Here is a 24,665-nt window from a genome sequence, read left to right on the forward strand (position 1 = left end):
ATAAAGCAGACTGGGCACTCTGGGTCCTTGTATAAATGTCAGTTATTAATGTTATCATGGTATCACCATTTGTGATGATATTAAGTATGTGCCATCACTTCTTATTTAAAATCACTATTTTCAGAGGTTTACAACTTGACAGTAAAAGTTTGTCCTCTGGGCTAACAGCTGGCTGCACATTCTCAGCTTTGGGAGCAATTACTTGTTACTAAATTTCAGTAAAATCTATTTAATAAGGAATTTTTTTTACTCAAGTCACTTACCAGTTTTAGAAGCTTTTTTTGCTTGCTTGTATAGTTCAAACTGTGAGTTAAAACAAAATTCCGCAAGCAATGAGATTTGATTAAAAATCCTTGGATTTCACATCTTTTAATAGTACTAATAGAACATGAAGCATTCAATACACATGCTGAGGTGTTGCCGGGTAGAGATTTTGTGATGTATGTTCCCTTTTTGGGGAAATGCATTTGCTATCTTATCTTGACTTCTTAAAGTGCTTAAACGCTGCAGAGGCCACCTAAAGTGCTTGTAAAAAATAATAAAACTGGTGATACTAAAAACTAGTCATGCTGTGTATATAGATCAGATTATAAGAAACACAAAGAGCAACTTAAAATATTACACAAGTGCAGTATAGCTAATGTGGTGAGAACTTTTATTTTTGAATTTCTTTATTTCTGCAAATATAACATTTTCAACAATTATTGCATTATCATAGGTTTTCAATTCAGTTATATTGGATACCAAATTGTAGTACATTTTCTGCTTAGAGAAGGGAGGAACAATTTTCAGAAATGTCCATGGCATTCTTTTCCTTGCCTCTTTTTAAATGACACAGAAAAATAACTATTTTGATGAAGATCACTAAAAAAGCTAATGTGCAATACACAAGCATGTGTGTATGAAGCTGAATGATTCTGGCATGCAGACAGCTCAAAATGATGTATCTCTGATAAATTACTTGTATTAGTGCACATACTAGTATTAATTTATAAACTAATGGTAACTCATAATTGTAGCCTGTCTTCAATGGGGTCCTGTTTTATGATGTGCAGTTAACCCTAGAAAACTGTTAGGACACGCATTAAAGAGGGTAACTGTGTATTAGGGAAAAGCAGTTCATCTAAGTGACTCAGGTTTTAAAAACAAGAGATCCCTTTGTAAATAAAGGTGGGGGAAGGCAGGAGAAAGGTATGAAATGGTGGCTAGACCGTGTGGGAAAAGGGCAGAGAAGAAGGGGCACCCCAGCCACCTTTTAAGTGTTGATCTGCCCCAAGTCAATGCTTAATGACATTCTCAGATAATAGTAACCAAGACTTTGCAGAAGCCAGGCCTAGGGCAGCCTGCCTGTACCCCAAACTCCTCATTCCTGGCCCCACCCCAGAGCCCGCACCCCCAGCCAGACCCCTCATCCCCACACATCTCAACCCTATACCCCAGAGGAGCCCATTCCTGCAGGCTGAACCCCTCATCCCTTGCCCCACCCTGCAGCCCTCAGTCCCACACCCCAACCCTCTACCCTAGTCCTGATCCACCTCCCACATGGCAAACCCCTCATCCTCAGAGCCCTCATCCCCCGCCCCCCATTGGGCAGTACAGGGGAAATTGTTATGTGTTATTTCCAGTCCACTTTTACATTATTTTAAAATATATATATTGGCTTATATGTGGGGGGGGGGGGGGGGGAAGCAGGATTTAGACCCATTCTGGGCACCACCAAAAATGACATAAACCTGCTGCTCCTGGTGCGTGCCACGACCTATCCCTTACTTTGGGGATTTTGACTGGAAGCCAAAGCAGGCGAGTGGCAAGCACCGAAGGACACTTACGCTGTTAGCCAGGCCCTGCCCCAGCAGAGCCACCCCTTCAGCAAGGGAGGGATGGCGGCTCGGGCTACAAGTAGCCCAAAGAGGCAGCGAGCCAAAGTAAACCCTGGAAACCCCCACGCCCTGAGGTGGTGACCGCCCCCCATATGCGCTGACACACACAGGTGGGTATCTGGAGACCGGGGTGAGAACCCCTCGGGGTCCCCAGGCCGGGGACACTGGAAGTGTGAGGCGCGGGGGATAAATCTCCTCAGCACCCCGCTGGTCGCTCCGCAGGCGGACAAGTCTCCTCGCCGTGTGCAAGCGCCGCGCCTCGAGCGACCCTCACGCCCCCCTCCGCGGGTGGGCGGGGCTCATTTTCCTTCCGCCGCTGCCAGTGCCTGGTATTTAAAGGGCAGCCGGCGGCGGAAGGATCCCTTTCGAGACCGCTAGTGTCCGGGACTTATTTTCGTGCTCCGCCGCGGCCGCCCCGTAAATCTGTGGTGTGGCCGGAACTCGTTTCAGTGTGATGGTGTGAACCCTTCCGCTAGGCTCAGAGCCGTGTGAGAGGTCATGGGAGTCGTTCGCCGTACTGTTCTTCCGCCACAGGTGAGGCGCAGACGGAGAAACCTGTACGGCGCTGCCCCGTCGCTCTGTGAAGTAGCGTGAAGAGACAAAAGGGATTTATTTTGAGACGTATTCCTCCGCCGCGAGGAGCGATCTAGCTGGAGCGAGGCTTGGCGTGTTCCTCCGCCGCCTTGGAGCACACGGGCAGGAGGCGCCTCTCCCGGCTGTGAGAGGAGGTAGTGGGGCTAGGAAGAAGAGAAGGGATCCCGGCGCGTACCGGAGGCCGCTCTAAGTTGTGTGAGCCAAGTGCCGGGGGCTCCCCGCGGAGAAGCAGGAGGCGGTGACTGTATCGCCACCGCTCCGCAGGGTCTCTGCGAGGGGGCCCAGGGGACTCTTTGTCGCGGGGCCGGCGGATGGATCTCTAGGTGGGTCTGACCCACAAGCGTTTGGCCCTCGCTGCCGCCATCTTGGATTTTAATCCGCCATTTTTCCCCCTGGAATTATTAATATTTTTTTTATGATTAATTTTCCTCTGGTCGGAGCTCGGGGCAGCGGGGCCGGGGACGGCGGCGGGGACCCCAGCGCGGAGGGGCAGCCAGGCGGTAAGTGTTCGGTGGGGTGGGGCTGCCAAGCGGCCAGCGGCCCTGTTTCGGGGGGGCCGTGCCCAAGGGGGCGGGGGGGGCGATCTCCTTCCGGGGAGGGGCCCCCAGCCCAGGGGGTCCGTGGCTGCTGGGGGAGGGGAGTTATGGTGAGCTGGCCCGGGGGTAGTTAATGTGGGGGTGGCTCTGTCGGGGGCGCTGGGGGTGGAGGGGGTCGCGGGAGGCAGTAGCTGGGGCGGCGGGGGCTGCACCGGGGGCATGGCTGGGATCCCAGGGCGGGGGAGTCGGGCACCGTGGGGGGTACTAGCCAGGACCGAAGGGGATGGTGTGGGGGGTAACGTCTGGGGGAGGGACGGGGGTGATGTGTGGGGCGGGGGTGCCAGCCGTGTGTGTGTCGTCGTCCCCCCCCGCCCTCGGTGGGCGGGGGCCGCGTGTGTCTGCCCCCGGGGGGATCGCAGTGCGGCTGGGTGCCGCCGCGAGGAGAGCCGGGTGCCACCCGGGGAGGTTGCGGGCGGTGGGCTGCTCTCTGACAGCTGACATCCTCTGGTTCTCCGGGATTTAAAGGGACCCATGGCGGCTCCGTCGGCCGGGGAGGAATTGATTGACAGGGGAAGTGGCTCTGGGTGTTCCGTCTCCTCGCTGGGTGTGGAAGAAAAGAGGGGGCTGGGTGACCGTGACACCTTGGGCTGCAGTGACCAGGAAGGATGAGGACTTTGGATCCTTCGAAGGGACTGGGGTGTCTGTCCACATAGTCCAGAGAAGGCAGGAGGCGACCTCAAGGGGGCAGCACAGCATTAGAGAAGAAGCAGAGAGGAGAATAGCATAAAGTTGCATCTTCCCTGGCAATCTGAAGGAGCTTCCCCCCTAATCCATTTCTTCCCTGCGGTTAGGAGTTGGGGAGCAGTTTCACTCTGCTTGGGTGTGTGTAACTGAGGACGGAAACTGTGCTGGCAGCTTATTGCAACTTTGATACCAAAAGATCTGATCACTAGAGTTCAGTTGTAGAGTTTGCATCCTTTGTAGCTATGTATGAATAAATAATATTACAGTCTTAATCTGTGTTAAATCTCTGCTGGTTGGCTTTTTATTAAACCTGTTTTGAATGGGCATTCTTGGTTCTGAAGACATTGCCATTATATTGAAATGTCTCCTGTTTTCTGTTGATGAAAGACCAAAAGTTCTGAAGTTGCAACAAGGATCATGAGGAAGGAAAATGTGTATCCTCATCCAGAATCAAACTTGTACTGGGGACTTTGAATTAAATGGTCTTTTAAGAAATTCCTCTCTGAAAGAGAGCAACCAGGGGGAAAATGTGTGAAGTTTTACAGAGGTGTTTTAACAAATCTGTGACAGAATCCTTTTATATATAGTATTGAGTAATTACCTAATGGTTTCTGTGTATTGATCACATATATGTTTATAATATTTCCATTGAAATCTAGGGTAAATTGAAAGCACATGCATTCAGCCTTCAACAAAACACTTAAAAACTGATTACATTGTAAATTAGCAAATTAAAGGTGAGTTTTATTTGAGCCAAATGAGCTTCAGATTATATATTGACTGTAGAAGTAGAACACAAAGATTTCATAAAGTTGCACTCTAATTTATTAAACTTGAAATAACCCCAATCTTATGAATTTTAAATTTATCAGAACTATTAGAATGTTTTCATAATACAGCTATGTACGAACATTCATACACACGCATCCTTCAATTTCATTTTTTCTTAAAAGTTAACCTCTAGGTTGAATTTGTTCAAGATATCTGAAATATACTAATATCTCAGAAGTAGAATGGTAGTAAAATGCTTTTGAAACATAATTAAATTGCCCTAATATAAGATTTTCTTTGGTTACAAGACATACGAGTCCTAAATTCTATTTGGTTTATTCATCAAAGTAACACCTAATTAAAAAGTAGAAATCAAATTTGTTGAATGAAGCTACATCATCTTACTTAGTAAATGAATGTTTATATATCTTGATCTTTCTGAATGCATGTCGTGTTAGAACAGATCCATGTGTATTCATTATAAACATTGAAGAGGGTTTCGTATATGTTAGTTCTAATCTGATACATTGTGCTGCTATAGGACTGCAGTTCCCAGTATTCCTTTCAGTTCATACAGTACATTGGTTTAGCCCAAGACATATGCCCTAACTTATCACAGTAAGGATTCCTTGTTATCTCACATGATTTTACCATGAATGTCTGTCAGACTGCTGTTCTGAGGTAGCCTCTGCATATTCCCACTTGTGGGATATAGCCTTCCAGTGTCACTGAGCTTCATAAATCTTTTAGAAAAGTAGTGACTTTTGGGACTGCATGAGTGCTCCCTCATGGCACCGAACATTCGGAGCCAAAGTTATAGAGATGCAATGCCACTAGTGTATGTTTGTTTCCTTTCCATGGTCATTTACAGGCATAGGACTTCTGTTTTGTGTACAGAGGCTTGGTTTGTTTGTTTTTCGCCTGTCTTATTACTAATTTTTGGTAATGTAAATAGCTTTAGGGTTTACATGTGTAGATTTTTGGACTTCGGGTTCTGAGGCATCATGTCTGATCTGGACCCCATGGAATCAGCAGTGGGAAAAGTCTGGTCTAGGTGGTGTTATCTCATGGTTCCCTGTCCTCCTAGGATTGGATGCATGAACTCCAGTGTATAATGTTTCTTGGGGAAAAGGCCATTGCTTGGACAGTTGTTCAGAATGCTGAACCTTCATTCCTTGGACCTGAAGGGCTCTCGCACTAAGCCTCCTGCTTTCCTAATTATGGAGGCCTTATGAACTAGATCCGTGGATCTGTCCTTGCCTCAGTGCCCCATATCTGTGTGGGGACAGAGTAACTCTTTGTCTGCTTCAGACCCCTTTAAAGTAGGAAAGCAGAAACCTTTGATGTCAGGCCCAAGATTTTCATCCAGCTCCATGATGGCAGAATGCTCTCTGTTCTCTTCTGAGACAGAGTTGATACTGCGGTAGCCAGCTCTGTTGCCTCTGAAGGCTCTGACAGTGTTTGCTCCCAGACAGGGACCAGCTGATCTAGCGAATATGCCCCTTTCAGCACTGGAGACTTTCTGTTTTGGGGGTAGTGTTAGTTCTTTGGTGGCAGTGCATTTTTATCCCACACATACAATCCATTCCTCTTCAGAAGTATTTTGTGGTGAGTTCTCCTTTGAATCTGGGAGTGTAGCAGGGTCTGAGAGTTCAGAGTCTCTAATTAATATATATTAATATATATATATATATATGGGGGGGGTGTTGCCTGTGTTGGCCCCAACAACAACATTTGAGATGGTCTTGGAGGCTCTCCTGAACAGCTCCATTCACAAGAGAGCTTTGATTGGGCAGATTCTCATTCCCCTTTGGTCTCTGCTATGAGTCTTTTCTCTGAGGTTTTCAGGATCCTTGGAGCAGTCTTCTCCAGATTCCTTTTCAATGCCTCCCCTTTTAATACATCTCATGTTGAAACATCCCACATCTTGGGGTAGGTCCGCACAACAAAGAAAAACCTGCAGCTGGCCCATGCACCCAACTCATGTTCAGGCTGTGGGGCTGTTTCATTGCTGTGTAGGCCCAAAGAGACTAAGGGCTCTAGGGTTGGAGCCCTATCTGACAAAGAAGTCAAGAAGATGTATTGGGCAGAAGTGTACTTTTTGTTTGTTGGAGATTTATGTTTATAATTATCAGGCTGTTGTGCCCCAATATCAAATCAGACTTTAGTACATGATGGTCCCTTTACTTGATTATTTCTTGAAGTAGGAAGAAAAAGAAGTGAGACATCATTGCTGAGGGGTGTGGTTCCTCAGAATGCCCTCTGTGTGTCATCAGTAACTGGCATCTGACCTCATGCTCTGCTTGCATTTGCTGGCATCACTGCGTCAAGGCTAGGCACCTTATGGCAAAATGGGGGATTTCTCCTTTAATGGGAAGACCTTGTTCAGTAGCAAGACCAATGAGTTACTGAAGAAGATGAAGTTTTGGTCTCTTGTTCAATCATCATTGGGGCTATCCAATGTAGGCCGATGTAGTTTTTGTCCAGATCCAAAAATAATACCTTCTGGAGAGAAGGGTTAAAGTGAAGCAGTAGAAGTCTCAATTGTGTCAAACTGAAAAGGCAGGGTAAGAGGAGGTATTTTAAACAAATATGGTTCTTTAGCGTTCTCCCTACCCAACCTTAAATTTACCTGAGAGCCTAGTCCTAATCTTAATTTGTTAACTCTCTCTTCATCTTTTTCCTTTTGGAGACCATTTGATAGCTTCCTTGTGGTGTAAAGTGGAACTACTACTGATCTCTGGGTGTTGGAGTGTGTGATCTAACTTCATCCTGTGCCGCTTCCCAAATCCCTCTTTTCCCTTTCCCTCTTCAGAAATTCCTCTTGCGATGAAGTGGATTCCTTGTTAAGGTTGAGCGCTACATAGGAGGTTCTACTACAGTAAAAAGAGTGGCTGTCATTTGAGGTTTTTCCACTTTGCAAAAAGAAACATGGGTTTTTATCCCATTGTGAGCCTGCAGTGGTTGAACTGATGCGTCAGACGGTTTTGTTTTTCCATAAGATTTCCCAAACAGGTTGAATTGTGACTGCTATGAAAGCAAAACAGGTTCTATGAATGTAGTTGGTTGTATCTTATTTTAATTCAAATTATAATGAGAAACTTGTCTGTTGGCTTTAAATAATACAGTTACTAATGAAGGATGTCTAGTATGGCAGATTAGAGTAAATGTCATTTCTGTACTTTATATCACTTTTGTTGTGGATGTGTTGAGGCTTATTTTAAAGTTTCCTTTTACACTGAATTAAACACTACATCCTGATATGGTGAATATTGCAGAAGTGAGTCCACAGCTTATTTGATTTCATTCTTTGAACACCATACGTTTAAACTTAAAGTGTCCTGGGCCACCTTACTAATTTTTGTGGCTATAAAGTCATATTTTCCTAACATTAAAGAAATTCCATTATGGTTCCAATGGCAACAATAACTCCTATGTCTTGCCACTATATAGTGTTAACTGTAATGTCTTAGATCATCCATACCACAATGATGCCTCTTGGTAGTACAGGTAATAGTCCCATTAAACGTATGAGTAATCCACTCATTTTTAAGGATTTATATAAGTATTTGCAGGATATGTGCCCGAGTTTTGTGAAACTACGGGTTTGCATTTCTTGTTAGCATATGTAAAATCTCAAAGGTAACTTTTTTGTTTAAAATTTATCCTTTAAACCATATATTAGGTTTTATTTTTCAAGACTGTGAAGACATTTTTGATCAGTTAAAAAAAAAAAAAACTTGAGGAAAAACTTAAGTTTTGCAAAAGCTTGTTTTTACAAAGAATTTAAGACCAATGAGAAATCTTTCTACAAATTAAAGCAAAACCACTGTTTTAAATGGACACTTTTGCAGTGTTTGAAGTCTATGTCCAAACTCTTCATCACTGTAATCAGTTACACTGCCTATAAAAAGAATAAAACAGACTTGATTGACTTTCATTTTCCCCACTGAAAAATGTAAACAGCATAAATACTGAAAAGTAAACTGGATTTTTAAAAATTATTATAGATAATACCTTAGATTATTAGAACTATATAACACAGGTAAGCAGACTTGTTTGTCATGATTATGTTGCCAGTGTCCCAGTTTTAAGTTTAGTTAAAATCTTGCATATTCTCTAGCCCAAGCATCCTACAGAGCATGCAAAACTTGAAATTAGTAGCTTGGGTGCTCAATGGAAAGGCCGTCAAGCTTACCTTTCACCCAATCAACAAGAGTCCAGCATAACTGGCAACTTTTTTTGCTGGATGTTCACTGCCAGTTTCAAAACATGCTTTCTAGAGCTTGGTGCTGTCTGTAGTAAAGCCCCAGTCTGTAGGAAAATTGTATTTAATGTGTCATCTAAATAAACACAGTAGGGAATTCAAGGGAGGTATGGTTTGTTTACAGGTAGGTCCAGAACAGCCAAATGTTAAAGAATGTGTAATTCCTTTGTGAGTTTGAGGGATGGAACTAGTCAGTCTATAGTTTCTGTAATGTGTGTTACCCAAGTATTTTTAGGCCAGACTTTTTCAAACATATCAAAGACATTTGTCTATGTTAAGGGGTAAATCCTAGCAAGCTTCCATTTTTAAAAAGGTGAGTTGTCTTCTGAGATATTTCAACACAAAAGGGTATCTCAAAAACTTAGACTTTTGAAAAATACATTTTATATCACAGAATTGGCCAAGCTGAACCGTTATAAACTTCCCATAACATTTCACCTTTGGTTAAGAAGTACAAGAAACTTCAGAGGAAAAGGTAACTGTTACAGAAGCTATAACTATATGAAAATAGAACTTTATAAAAAGTACATTCTGAGGTATATTGCAGCACTCTAAGGGTAGGTGTGCAGAGTACAGACACTGCATGCCTAGGTAGCGTAGCATGGGTATAAATACCAGTGTAGACAGTGAGGCACTGCTTAGGTGAGTAGAGTGCCCAACATGCCTGAATCTTAAGGAATGGTGTTCTCGTCCATCCTCCCTGTGGAAGGAAAAGGCCTGGGTAGGGACCGTCAAATCGTGGAAGTCAACGAATGGCTACGCAGGTGGTGTCGGAGAGAAGGCTTTGGATTCTTTGACCATGGGATGGTGTTCCATGAAGGAGGAGTGCTGGGCAGAGACGGGCTCCACCTTACGAAGAGGGGGAAGAGCATCTTTGCGAGCAGGCTGGCTAACCTAGTGAGGCGAGCTTTAAACTAGGTTCATCGGGGGAAGGAGACCAAAGCCCTGAGGTAAGTGGGAAAGCGGGATACTGGGAGGAAGCACAGGCAGGAACGTCTGTGAGGGGAGGGTTCCTGCCTCATACTGAGAATGTGGGGCGATCAGCAGCTTATCTCAAGTGCTTATATACGAATGCACAAAGCCTTGGAAACAAGCAGGGAGAACTGGTGGTCCTGGTGATGTCAAGGAATTATGACGTGATTGGAATAACAGAGACTTGGTGGGATAACTCACATGACTGGAGTACTCTCATGGATGGCTATAAACTGTTCAGGAAGGACAGGCAGGGCAGAAAAGGTGGGGGAGTAGCACTGTATGTAAGGGAGCAGTATGACTGCTCAGAGCTCCGGTACGAAACTGCAGAAAAACCTGTGTGTCTCTGGATTAAGTTTAGAAGTGTGTGCAACAAGAGTGATGTAGTGGTGGGAGTCTGCTATAGACCACCGGACCAGGGGGATGAGGTGGATGAGACTTTCTTCCGGCAACTCGCAGAAGCTACTAGATCGCACGCCCTGGTTCTCATGGGTGACTTTAATTTTCCTGATATCTGCTGGGAGAGCAATACAGCGGTGCACAGACAATCCAGGAAGTTTTTGGAAAGCGTAGGGGACAGTTTCCTGGTGCAAGTGCTAGAGGAGCCAACTGGGGGGGAGCTTTTCTTGACCTGCTGCTCACAAACCGGGAAGAATTAGTGGGGGAAGCAAAAGTGGATGGGAATCTGGGAGGCAGTGACCATGAGTTGGTTGAGTTCAGGATCCTGACACAGGGAAGAAAGGTAAGCAGCAGGATACAGACCCTGGACTTCAGGAAAGCAGACTTCGACTCCCTCAGGGAACGGATGGGTAGGATCCCCTGGGGGACTAACATGAAGGGGAAAGGAGTCCAGGAGAGCTGGCTGTATTTCAAGGAATCCCTGTTGAGGTTACAGGGACAAACCATCCCGATGAGTCGAAAGAATAGTAAATATGGCAGGCGACCAGCTTGGCTTAACGGTGAAATCCTAGGAGATCTTAAACATAAAAAAGAAGCTTACAAGAAGTGGAAGGTTGAACATATGACCAGGGAAGAGTATAAAAATATTGCTCGGGCATGTAGGAATGAAATCAGGAGGGCCAAATCGCACCTGGAGCTGCAGCTAACAAGAGATGTCAAGAGTAACAAGAAGGGTTTCTTCAGGTATGTTGGCAACAAGAAGAAAGCCAAGGAAAGTGTGGGCCCCTTACTGAATGAGGGAGGCAACCTAGTGACAGAGGATGTGGAAAAAGCTAATGTACTCAGTGCTTTTTTTACCTCTGTCTTCACTAACAAGGTCAGCTCCCAGACTGCTGCGCTGGGCATCACAGCATGGGGAGTAGATGGCCAGCCCTCTGTGGAGAAAGAGGTGGTTAGGGACTATTTAGAAAAGCTGAACGTGCACAAGTCCATGGGGCCGGACGAATTGCATCCGAGAGTGCTAAAGGAATTGGCGACTGTGATTGCAGAGCCATTGGCCATTATCTTTGAAAACTCGTGGCGAACGGGGGAAGTCCCTGATGACTGGAAAAAGGCTAATGTAGTGCCAATCTTTAAAAAAGGGAAGAAGGAGGATCCTGGGAACTACAGGCCAGTCAGCCTCACCTCAGTCCCCGGAAAAATCATGGAGCAGGTCCTCAAAGAATCAATCCTGAAGCACTTACATGAGAGGAAAGTGATCAGGAACAGTCAGCATGGATTCACCAAGGGCAAGTCATGCCTGACTAATCTAATCGCCTTCTATGATGAGATTACTGGTTCTGTGGATGAAGGGAAAGCAGTGGATGTATTGTTTCTTGACTTTAGCAAAGCTTTTGGCACGGTCTCCCACAGTATTCTTGTCAGCAAGTTAAAGAAGTATGGGCTGGATGCATGCACTATGAGGTGGGTAGAAAGTTGGCTAGATTGTCGGGCTCAACGGGTAGTGATCAATGGCTCCATGTCTAGTTGGCAGCCGGTGTCAAGTGGAGTGCCCCTGGGGTCGGTCCTGGGGCCGGTTTTGTTCAATATCTTCATAAATGATCTGGAGGATGGTGTGGATTACACTCTCAGCAAATTTGCGGATGATACTAAACTAGGAGGAGTGGTAGATACGCTGGAGGGCAGGGATAGGATACAGAGGGACCTAGACAAATTGGACGATTGGGCCAAAAGAAATCTGAGGTTCAATAAGGATAAGTGCAGAGTCCTGCACTTAGGACGGAAGAACCCAATGCACCACTACAGACTAGGGACCGAATGGCTAGGCAGCAGTTCTGCAGAAAAGGACCTAGGGGTGACAGTGGACGAGAAGCTGGATATGAGTCAGCAGTGTGCCCTTGTTGCCAAGAAGGCCAATGGCATTTTGGGATGTATAAGTAGGGGCATAGTGAGCAGATCGAGGGACGTGATCGTTCCCCTCTATTCGACATTGGTGAGGCCTCATCTGGAGTACTGTGTCCAGTTTTGGGCCCCACACTACAAGAAGGATGTGGATAAATTGGAGAGAGTCCAGCGAAGGGCAACAAAAATGATTAGGGGTCTGGAACACATGACTTATGAGGAGAGGCTGAGGGAGCTGGGATTGTTTAGCCTGCAGAAGAGAAGAATGAGGGGGGATTTGATAGCTGCTTTCAACTACCTGAGAGGTGGTTCCAGAGAGGATGGTTCTAGACTATTCTCAGTGGTAGAAGAGGACAGGACAAGGAGAAATGGTCTCAAGTTGCAGTGGGGGAAATTTAGGTTGGATATTAGGAAAAACTTTTTTTCACTAGGAGGGTGGTGAAACACTAGAATGCGTTACCTAGGGAGGTGGTAGAATCTCCTTCCTTAGAAGTTTTTAAGGTCAGGCTTGACAAAGCCCTGGCTGGGATGATTTAATTGGGGATTGGTCCTGCTTTGAGCAGGGGGTTGGACTAGATGGCCTCCTGAGGTCCCTTTCAACCCTGATATTCTATGAATGTGTCCTATGTGGCTCTTTACTCACCCAAGCAGTGCCTCCTACATCTACACTGCTATTTTTAGCAATGTAGTGTTCTGCTACCAGAGCCTTTCCCTGCTACCATGAAAGACTCAGGTGGGAAAATTCTCTGGCAGGGGGTGGATAGCAGGGAAAAGTTTCGCCCCTTCCAGAGTCTTTTACTGCTGGATGTAACTGCATACCACAGTGAGTGTGGATGCAGCTTGTTTTTCACTGTGGCGTGTAGCTACATGTACTCTACACTCTGCTACAAGTGTAGAGTAGGACTAATATTGGTGATGTGATTTCATTAATACTGTAATAAGCAATGCGGGCAAGTGACATGAAAAAAACTTAGTGAAATGAGTATTGCCAGCATGCTTTTAAATAGGGTGCTGCCAGATCTAATTCTTTGACTAACCACAGGACTTTACATTTTACACTGCTTTCTAGGGATGTGTATTAATGTAAATACGGCATTTTTACATATATGATTAGCCACTTTATCTTTGTGTACCTTATAGTTTTGGGGAGCATTCAGAGAGCACAGTAATAGGTGCTATGTGTTTTGTTGTTTTTTTTTTAAAAAAGTAGATCCAACAGGGTTCAGAAGCTGATAAATGTAATTGAATTTATCATCTTGAAGTCAGCACTCAGAGTGTCTGGATGTGAGAGATGTGAAGTGAGATTAGGCTGTACATTGAAACTAAGGGCTTGTTTGCACAGTGAAATTTACCAGTATAATTTTACTATAGTTATACTTGTGTAACTTCCCATTTGGACACTCTCTTGTTCCAGAATAAGAGTTACACTGGTGTAATTAGGCTAGTAAATTTCCTGCAGAGAAGCCCCAAGTTAGAACTTATTTATGTAGTTTATTGGGTTATGTAGTTTGAAAGACTAACAAGGATCCTTAAATGTATGTGGGGGGTGAGAATTTACCCCCAAGCAGAGGTTTCTACCACTTGAAAAGGAAGAAGAGCCTCAGATTCCATCAAATACATGGGGATTTCACTATTGCCATTCTAATGTGGCTACATGGCTATTACAGTGATGAGTGGCAGATCTGTCTGTTACAGAAAAACGTAATTTCTCTTTAATTGTTCAAATTAAGTAGTGTTGCACAATGTCCCTCATTTGAATGTTAGAATTATTTCAGAATTTAATTTAAACTTCATAAAATCTACCATTAGCCCATGATACTTCTCCGGCTGTTTTTTTGCATAACGCAGGTTTGATTCTGCACTTTTGGTTGGCATGGTGAGTGAGTCTCTTGCTTTGTTTTGCTTTGATGCCTCCATCTGACCTAGCAACAGTGTTGGTCACCAAAGAAATTCTGTTTCTTGATTTTGGACCTTGATACCAGATCTTGGAGGTAGTGTGTGTTTAATAAGGAAGAAATTCAGTGTAGGGCCAAGATGCATATACATGATATGCAAAATTCTGCGGACACCTACAACTGGCTTGCAAACTAAAATTGTTTAATGCCAATCCAATATAAAAGAGGTGGGAGTGGTCAGACAAATAAAAGTTGGGTCCCAGTGGGGCCTGCGGAGAAGTCCACTGTCCCTTCCTTGCTGCTAGAGTGTAAATTGTTTTGGAGTTTTCACCAGAATTGCATCTGTATCCTACTTAGGGGAGTTCCTGTCTCTTGTAATCGCCTTGACAAGTATTTGTCTAATAAATTTGCATAACTATTAATAGCATTTTAATTTTTGGCTACAGAGACCATCTTTACCTTAAAATTGAGCAAATTAGCCTTGCTTTCCCCCCCCCCCGCCTCCTCCCCATGGATCTCTCTCCTGTCCCCCTTTCCCTCCTTCCTTGTTGTTGTTGTTTTGTATTATTCCCCTCCTCCATGCCCCCTGCCCCTTCTCCCCCCTCCCCCCCCAAAGAATTGTACCAATGCTGAATTTACAAACAGTGCTTCTTCAGTGGCATCTGCAGAACCAGAGTTAAACTGACTCAAGCCTAGTTTCCTCCTTCATGTAGCATGTTTGTTTTCCTGGCTGAAGTGTAACTGATGTGTTTCTTTCACATGTCACAGCAGAAACACTCACCCATTACTTGGACAGAAGCACTTAATGTGGTTACGTTAGAACTCATCTGCTACAATAAAAAGTTCCTCCAACAGACTTCAATTGCCTGTACTTCATTTTATTGTAGCTTGGCAAAATTCAGTCTGGATGTAAAAAGATGCTGGACTGAATTCATGTCCACATGATATTTGTTACCTCTTCACAGCAAAGAGTTGCTAAAACAGATTTAATTGGAATACATATAATCTGCCTCCATAGCTGTAGTGGCTTAACCAAAACTTCCTGGTGCAGAGCTTTTCTGAGGAAAATTCCAAACCATTTTTTTTTTTTTTGGTCATATGCTTTCTATTGCATTCTAAATACTTTCACTTTGTATTATGATATGACAATTATCAGAAAAGATTCTTGAACCTCTATGTCTTTGCATTAGAGTTCTAGTAGGTTTTGGAGCTTGTAGTTTTGTTAAATCTTCTGTCCCTACTTGTCATATTTTTCCTTTACCTTTTGTTTGAATAATTATTTGCAGTCTTTTGGCAGTACTTCTAGCCATCTGTATTACAAACGTTTACTTTATTATATGGCACCGAGCACTTTGGAGGCATAGGATACCTAATATAATTATTTTTAACTGATGAAAACATGCACCGAACAATGTGGCATACTTTTCCTAAATGTTGGGAATTTAGAGCGCAATACATATAAAGTATCTGATTAGGTCACTAAAAATCTTGCAATCTAATCTGCTAGGATAAAACACTTTTCAACTGGTAATACTGTAAATTGAGTGTGACAAGCTTATTGTGTACGGTACATTTATGCTATGAAACGGACCCTGCTTTTTCAATTTAAATCTGACTCCTACAGTACCTAAATGCAATTTTCAGATTGTTTAGAACTGGATCACTTTCTCCACAAATCATGTGATCACGAGGATCAAAGTACAGTGGTGTATGAGGATCAAGGTACAGTGGTGTACAGCAGTAATGTCTTGCTGATATGATAAATTGTGCAAAAGGCTGTGAACAAAAAGCGAGGTTTGCTGGTCATTTACATACTGTAGATTTTCTGCTCTAATTTTAACACTACTTACTCCTGGCCCATTGAGCTAGACCTAATTTTTACATGGACTAGTAGGTGTAGTGGTAGCCTCAGGCCATTAGATCACTATCTGTTTTAAACTCTGAATTTTAAATTAACAGACTTAACCTTTGCTTTTGATGTCATCCCCTTCCTCCCATCCATTTCTAACGTTGTCCATTGTCTCTGCTGTTTGTGTTCCTTATTAGTTCATTCTGTTTTTATTGCTCTTTGTAGAGTAATGTTAAGTTGTGCTTTACAATTCAAAACAAATTAGTGTTCTGTCAGGAGGTATACTAGAAAATAATCTTCTTACTTGATCGCATATGTATCCATCAGTTCTGACAGTTGAGGAGTATTCCTCTTAGAAACTAGGCACACTCAGAACTTTTAAGTGGACCTTTAGAACTCATAAATTCTGTCTGCTCTGCTTCCAGAAACTGTAGTTAACTGTGCTGCAATATAATTCCCTCAGATATCCGTGCTTGCAATGGAATATTTCCCTGTTGGGGATCAACATGTTTTCTTTATTTACAACTCCAGGACCATTGCTTGAAAACATTTACTAGTCTTTCATGTGTGTGGCAAGCTGAGATATTTGACTGTAAAGTCACATCATTCTCATTACTGTCTTTGCCATTTTCCACTCAGATTCCAACACTTGAGTATCTGAGATGTCACAAACTGATGAAGGTAGAAGTGAATGCTTTATACTATGTAAAAATTGGGATTCTTGTCTTTTCGGTACTATCAGTCATTGATTTCTAGCACTAACGATGTAAAGAATATCTATTACCAAAATCATATGATGATGGTACAGAATTTTTTTGCTAGTCATTATGGTTTGAATTATAGCTGTCACTGCTCTCTCAATCTAGCAGGTTTTCTTTTGTTACCAGTTGACAGATGAATATAGCAAATCCCAGATTTTGGTCTAATATAACTTTTAATCCCTACGTAGTCATTCAAAATTCCATTTATCCAGATGTTTCAGAGACAGTTAATTTTCAGTGGGGATTTCCTGAAGTGTTTTTGAATTTATCAGCACTGAATGATCTAGCAAAGAATTTGAGCACCATATGATATCCATCACTTGTTTGGTCATTTTGTCCAAATGAAATATTGGCTCTAAATGTAAGCATCATCACTCAGAGAGCTGATTTAGATAGTTCTACTTAAGGCTACGATTTTTTCAGGAAAAATTTTAATAACTGTCCCAGCAGAGGTGCAGAAAACAAGGATATGTCAAAGGGAATGGAGGCCCCATAAGGTGGAGCTGTGATTGAACAGTGAGCCCACTGTACACTTACCCTGCAGCAACGGCTCTTATCCCACAGGGCTGGGCCCGCTTCCCTGCTCAAGGCATCACGAGCTGGCCAATGTAGTCACCGCACCATTCAGGTTTGGCGCATCTGCCCCAGTGGAGATAGTGTGGATGTGGACCATATTTGATTGGCATTGTGACTCCGTGGGTCAGCTTGCAACACCAGTCAAATTTGGCCCTCTGCACCTCCTGCGACCATGTGGACCAGCTTGCAATATTTGAATGGGTAAAGAGCTGCTGCTGTGGGGGTCACAGACTTCATTCAAATTCACCATTACAGTGAACACTGTGATCCCCGTGTCAGTATTGTAGCTTAAGGCCATGTCTACACTAGAGACCTTACAGTGGTATAGCTGTGCCGATGCAGCTGCGTCACTGTAAAATCTCCTGTGTAGCTGCTCTGTGCTGATGGAAGAGAGTTCTCCCGTCGTCATAATTAAACCAGCCCCAGTGAGTGGTGGTAGATGTGTCCGTGGGGGGGTGTCTCCCGCTGACATAGCTCTGACACGAGCGCTTCTGTCGGTGTAACTTATGTCGCTTAAGGGGGTGGGATTTTTTTCCACACCCTTGAGCAACATAAGTGATACCAACAAAAGTGCTAATATAGACATAGCCTAAGTTATGGCTGTGTGAAAGCCTTATACAAACAAGAGAAACCGTCTAAGACCTGGATCCTTAAGTGCCTTCCAAATATGCTCTAGTGTGGGGGTTGGCAACCTTTCAGAAGTGGTGTTCCGAGTCTTCATTTATTCGCTCTAATTTAAGGTTTCGTGTGCCAGTAATACATTTTAACGTTTTTAGAAGGTCTCTTTTTATAAGTCTATATAATATATAACTAAGCTATTGTATGTAAAGTAAATATGATTTTTAAAATGTTTAAGAAGCTTCATTTAAAATTAATTTAAAATGCAGAGCTGCCTCTCCCCCGCCCCCACCCCCCAGACCTGTGTCCAGTACCCAGGCAGTGTGAGTGCCACTGGAAATCAGCTCGCGTGCCGCTTTTGGCACACATGCAATAGGTTGCCTACCCCTGCTCTAGTGCTTACAGTTGAATATGGGGTAGACTGCAGCAATGCATCACCAGAGTCCATTACAGGCAGCTGGGCTACAGCTTCCTTTGAGGAGGGCATGATAGTCAGATATTTTACCTCTGGAGCCTCCTCTGGCCTATTGTATGTACCATTTTTATAAGTGGTCGAGCTGTGTGTGTTTTGAAAACATGATTTAAAATGAAACTTTGAAGCATTGTTTCCATTAGAAATGTCAAACACTTACTGGGTAGCATTCCCCCAGTATTTTCTCATATGGAGGTACCAAGTTTGCTTACCCAATTTCAAAGCATCCACTGCTGTGGATCAAGTAGCTGTTGCAAATGATCAAAAATAAATAAGGGTGTCTCTCATGGCTCCTGCCAGGGCTCCTTGTTCGAGTCATGTGAAATCTGTTTTGTTTCTTTCTGTGCCCTGAGTGCTGCCAGAAAGTTATTAACCCTGTGAGCATAATGCCAGTTGACATGATAATCACCATCACCTATGCTGGTTAAGTTTATAGCTTTAAGATTAATCTTTTTTCCAAAAATGTAGGACTCCTAGTATTTACAAGCTTGATAGACCAACTCCGATTGTAAACTGTTTTGCTGTGAGGAACTTTGTTGGATTACTTATGTCTATAAAGTACTTCACATGCTTATGGTACCATATGGTAATGTAGAAGTAATAATGCCTTTCAGTATTAACCAGCACAGTTGCTGATACTCTCTTCTTGTCTCTTCAAAGACATGGTGCTTTGACATGCATAACTTCCACAGTTGTGCATCCTGATCAGGGAAACCTTTGTTTGTATCAAAGTATAATTCCTTTAAATATTTCAAACTAACAAGTACTCAGTTGGTTTCTTGACTTTTTTTTTAAAGCCTATGGTTTTTGTAATTTGTTATAGTTGTACAATAATTCTTACTGTTCCTGGGCACCTCTGAGATTTTGTCTTAAAACTGTGTTTTGGAAATGGCTTCTCATTTAGTTTTAATCTTTTCGTATATTTTGGTGTTTTGTTTCCACTAGGAATTGAAACTGAAATTATTGACCCACTTCTCCAAGGCTTTTGAAAAGTGACTAAATGCAACTGGGTCAGGTTGTCTGTGGGAATGAAGTGGCTGGGAGAATCCAAGAACATGGTAGTGAATGGCAGGAAAAATGGAGGCAAGTTGTCTAATGAACATCAGCAGAATGAGTCCAAGTTGCAGCACACTGGAAAGGAGAATCCAAAGACTAGCAAAAATGGAGTTGAGAGAAGATCAAGCAGATGTATGTACATGTTCATAGGGTTGGATTGTGATGTGAATCATAGAATCTTGCTTACTGATTTGTTAGCTTTTTAATTGCTTATTCTGAAATCTTGAGATACATGGTTAGTTCACTGGGAAGGCTGTTGTCCCCACATACAGTTAGCAGTAGAATAATTTTTATTATGCTTGTAATTCAGTGGTGGTTATTTCAGAAATAAGCATCTATTAAATCCCATTGAAAAGTTAAATGCAAACGATTTAACTTTGATTTATTTTGAATTAAGTGGAAAAAAATTGCATATAGCAAACATCCTTAATATGTGATGGCTAAGAACTAACATGGTTGCAGAGTGGACTTTAGACATATTCTAAAATAATAATTTGTCCACAAAGCTTGTGGAACCAGTTGTGAAAGTTACATAAATATACATTCTTATATACGTAAACCCCAATTTTATTAGTCACACCTACATGAGTAATCCATTGTAAAACTGAGGTTTCTTAAAAACAAATTTAAATTTTTATTATGAATTTCAAGTAGAGGACCAGATACAAATTTCAGGTAACACTGGTATTTGGAGTTTGGAAAATCAGGCTTTGCTTTTATGTTGTCACTTGTTAATTTGATATCTCTGAGGCAAATATTGCTGAAATGTGTACTGATAATGATTTTACGAGCACATATCCATGGTTTTAGGTACCCTTGACAGTATTTTAAAAATCAAATTACACCATCCATTCTGCGTAGCCTTACTAACCAACAATAGCTAGGGAAAACAATCTCCCCTTTGCATCGTCACTTTCACCCTTCCTGAGGACTCATCACCCTCCTAATTATCCCCTTTAGATGGGCCTTTTGCACGTCTGAAATGTTAACAGATTTGGGTTGCTTTATTCTGGGTGAAATGGTACAAGTTCCAAGGTCAAGGAGAACATCCTACCAGCAATCCCCTTTCTTGCGGATCTTGGAGTACTGTTATAATAACCTTTTAAATTCTGGTATGCCACTATAAAAAGCATGCTTCCAAACTTAGTCCCAGCCTCTTTTTCTGAACGGTTTTGAGAGGTTTTTGTGAAGCACACTGCAATAATCTAATCTCTAGGCAAGGAAGGTATGTGAGACTGTTTGCAAGGTCTGCATCTGAAAGAAACATCAGTTTTCTGGCCATATTTAAATAATAGGAGATCACCTAAACCAAATTCTAGGTCAGCCCAGGATTAGAGAAATCTCACGTTTTATCTGGTCTTTTGCCCTGTCCAAGAAAGATAGCATCCTAATTGTTTCATGGCCCCTTGCCACAGAGACCAAAGGAGATCAAATAAAACGAAAGAATGAGAACCTACATCATGCACTCACAGGGTAGAGATCACACTCGTGGTCCTCACTTCTTCCCCTCTCCCATTATACTTCCAATCAACAAAACAGGCTGCTGGAATCCCTGGTGATAGCAGAGTGGTCTCTCTTAAAGGGACTTACTCTAGCTGGTGTCCCAGCTGATTGAGGGCATCCAAGCCAGAGCTGCACTAGTACAGTGCCTTGCGCTTCTTGTTGCTGCTGGTATCCTTGGTGGAGTTGCCCTTTTAAAGGGACGATACTGTAAGATTGAATAGTTTTCTATTTAAGTAACCCTCGTGTTTTTGCTTTTTGCAGGTAGTGGTGCTTCAGGATTTGAGGGCCAAAGTCGCTACGTGCCTTCCTCTGGAATGTCTGCCAAGGAGCTGTGTGAAAATGATGACCTAGCAACTAGTTTGGTTCTTGATCCCTATTTAGGTTTTCAGACACACAAAATGAATACTAGGTAACTTCGTTTGCCTTTATTTACCTAGCAGAGAAATAATCATCTTAGTGATGTAGACAGTAAAGGGTAAATGAGGAGTTTCTTGCATATCTGTAGAAATTTACAAAATGGTAATATCTGTTTTTATATTCTTGTTCTCTTGGGTATCTTTAGCCTTCAGAGTGGTGCTGCTCTGGTAAATGGGACTCGGAGCATGGTAGCAACATGTAGCTGCACCACTGTAGTTGGTATTTCCATTAAACCCTGTTGTCAAGTTCCATTATTGAGCAGGAACTTAATAGAAAGTTTCTTAATCTAGGTAACAGTTACGTTAATCAGTTCAGAAGGGGTTATATTAACCTTTTGAAATAATGTTTGGTGGTAAAAGTAAAATTTTTGTTACTTCAGGTGTTGGACTTCCTTCAATCTCTGATTTATTAAAAGGCTTGGTGTAACCATTTAAATGTTGTTGGCATTAAGGCCAACAATCTCAAACAAGTGTGTGCAAAATCCCACTAGAGGGATGCAATTCAGATTGTCTGTACGCATGCCTATATACATGTGCACACTGGGGACTTGCGCACCCAAGACGTATACATTTGTCAGACGTATACATTTGTACTTGGACACACACCTTCCTGAAAACTTGAACCTAAAATTGGTGTGGATCAGTGTCTGGTTTTTGAGAGTTTGTTCCTATTTTTCAGAAATACTACAGATTATATACAGTCTGCAACATCCTGTTCAATTGTTGCCTGTGTATGGATTTTTATTGCAGTAGTTTAATTCTATATGCTTAACAAAAATACATATAATTGTGGAAGGAACTGTCTCTTATTTTGTGTTCGGCCTTGTATAAACACAGTGGGGCCTTGATCTCAGTTGGAGCCTTATTACAAATAAAAAATAATCAGATTATTCAGCCAGTTCATGCTAGTATTTCCTTGAATAAATTTTTGTTTTGATTTATTGAAGATCCAAAATATTTAACTATTATGTTAGAATAATTTTTATTTAAACATGACTGTTTATATACAATCCCATTACTAGATCGTTGCTATATTTTACTAGGTCAAATAGGTCTTGGATGTAGAAAAACAGGTTGACCAATATGAATGCTAAATTAATTCACGTCATGCAATAAAAATAATTCACTAGTAAGGTCTTACACATTAGGGTTACATTGGTGCAGTGGAGTGTTAACAAACTCTTGAAATCTGCAGGCCCATTCTAAAAAGCTGCATTTTCAGAACTCCGCATCCATCCTTCTGCCCTTCATTTAAGGAATGCTTTCATTCTTCAGGTGTACTTCAGGGTATTGGTTAGACTAGCATCTTGAGTCCACAATAAAACTGCCTATTTAGGTAAGTATTCTTAGGGTCCTTGTTACCGCAGTATTTGAGCATCTGCTGTAGTTGGCCCAGCTGATTACAGATGCTCCTGCAATTAAAGGAGCCCTCTTTCTATTGCATGGGAAGTCAGATGAAGAAGATGGGTATATACATGATTCTGTAGCTTCCTGTCAGGGCAATGATCGTGCAGAGAAATTATTTCTCCTTTCTTCATTTTATGATTGACATGCCGACTTCATAAATGTGTAATGTTTTCTGGTTATAAGACTACGATGAGCAAACTACATTTCTTCAGTTTTTTTGTTTGTTTTAAGATGTTACTATTTCAAACAAATGGTGGTGAAACAAAAGACTTATCACCATGAATTTCTTCCTTTCTCAGATGTGTAAAACAGTTACAGGCAGTGTGCAATTAGACTTCAAGGGTAATAGTTATTAAATTTGAAGCAGTGTGGGAAACATTTTAGTGAAGCTTAAAGCTTCCATTTGAAACACATTTTCTCAATTTTGCTGAGATTGTCTTATTGTAATGAATTAAAAATGAAGGCATCAGCTTAGTTCTTATTTAGCTCCTCTTGGTCACATCTGGTTATTGTCAGGGCAGGACAGCTTGGTTTTTGTTGCTTTTATCTAGTAAGGTGTGTTTCTTGTTTTGCATTGTCTTATGAGGTAAAAAACTTCAGATGCAGAATGACTAGATAATTGTTCAGGGAATAAGAAACACTAGTACCAGGACATACCATGATAGTAGAAATTAAATTAGTTTCACAACTCTTAATTTTGGAACATCTTCAACTTCAGTGTTAAGAGGTCTTGGAAACATTACACCTTGTATATTGAAGTGTGTCTAAAAACAAAATATCCAGTCACGGTAGAAAATGCACTTTTTTCCTTTACACCTTCAGGCAAGTTGAGAGGAGGCTGCTATTCAAATGGTTACGTGACAAATATTCTACAGTAATCTTGAAGATGTTTGTATCTGTTGATTTGCATATGGTTACAAGGTTTGTATTTATGTAAACAACAGTCCAGCACAAGGCTGATTAAAGGTCTACTTTCACTTACATGTCTGGAAGCCAAGATCCTATTTTCTGCTGCAATTGGATAAATATACAAATATCTTGTCTTAGACCCACAGAGAAAATTTGTATATGATTTAGCAGTTAAAGGTTCTTTAAGGATTTGTTATTTGCACAGAAATCATTGGGCAGGGCAAGACAAGACATCTTTAAAATTCTTCGTAAAACATTTAAATTAACTTTTTCCCTTTCCTCTTTTTGCCCTCCCCCACCCCCAGTTGACTGAGCTGCTGCTGTCAAATAGAAAATAAGTGTGGTGAATTGTGTATTATAGGTTGCTGGTGGTTTTATTATTTTTCTCTGAAACATTAGTGAAAGAATATGAAGTCTGAAATTATATGCCTGGATTTAGTTAGAAACTTTAATGCAGTATTCTCATGACCATGCCTCCTCAGAGCCCCACATGCCATGTGAATCACCAAATCCTTTTGAATAGTAATTGGTTGGTATTTTGAAGAGGAAATATTGTAAGATAAAGGGGTGCTCTGATAAGCATGCCACCAGACTCCTAGAATTTGGAGAAATCACCTATACTGGGATCACAAGAAGAATAGAAGCAGGTCATCTATGGCAAGATGGATCCATCTGACTAAAGCACCAGAAGTCAGTGAACTTTGAATACTCCAGTAGATAGGATATTGGAGACTCAAATTATCATAGTACCAAGCTCCTACTACTTCACCTTCAGGGTCTATCAGAATGGTTCAGGTGAGATTTTCTCTGTACCTCCGCATTCCCCAGAGCTTTGCAAATAGGTCCTTGATGCTATGAAAGCCATGTTTCTGGAGCAAACCAGTGTCATTTTCAAATCCATTGGATCACAGTTCTTACTGAATCTAATTTTGGTGATTTGAATTTCTTGAAACCAAGAAAAACAGGTTTTTTCACTTTCTACTACAACACTATCTCAAAGGGGGCCTAGTTTTTTTTACTGGAGCATCTGTGGAGCATTAAATGTCATCTTACGCAGCTTCAGAGTTTAAATCTCACCTAGGTTTTTCTCCATATGGGTATTGTGCATCTTAGAGCTTTTAGGCCGTTGATCCTCTGC

At 42.1% G+C, this 24,665-nt stretch overlaps 1 protein-coding gene across 3 annotated transcripts in view; it reads left to right on the forward strand.

Annotated features, from left to right (window-relative positions):
• The first annotated feature begins 2,313 nt into the window (after nt 1-2,313).
• Nucleotides 2,314-24,665, forward strand: part of KMT5B (lysine methyltransferase 5B) — a 52,019-nt gene continuing 29,667 nt past the window's right edge. The window contains exons 1-3 of one of the 3 annotated variants that reach the window (XM_048852539.2): nt 2,314-2,974; nt 19,182-19,424; nt 21,057-21,204. In XM_048852539.2, coding sequence (XP_048708496.1) covers nt 19,265-19,424; nt 21,057-21,204 — 308 coding nt within the window. In that variant the 5' untranslated portion in view covers nt 2,314-2,974; nt 19,182-19,264. Of the gene's footprint in view, nt 2,975-3,079; nt 3,121-19,181; nt 19,425-21,056; nt 21,205-24,665 lie in introns of those variants that run through there. The other 2 variants (XM_075129299.1, XM_048852540.2) reach the window with 2 other exon arrangements.

The sequence above is a fragment of the Caretta caretta genome, chromosome 6 (assembly GCF_965140235.1).
Source record: "Caretta caretta isolate rCarCar2 chromosome 6, rCarCar1.hap1, whole genome shotgun sequence".
Classification (NCBI taxonomy): Eukaryota; Metazoa; Chordata; order Testudines; family Cheloniidae; genus Caretta; species Caretta caretta.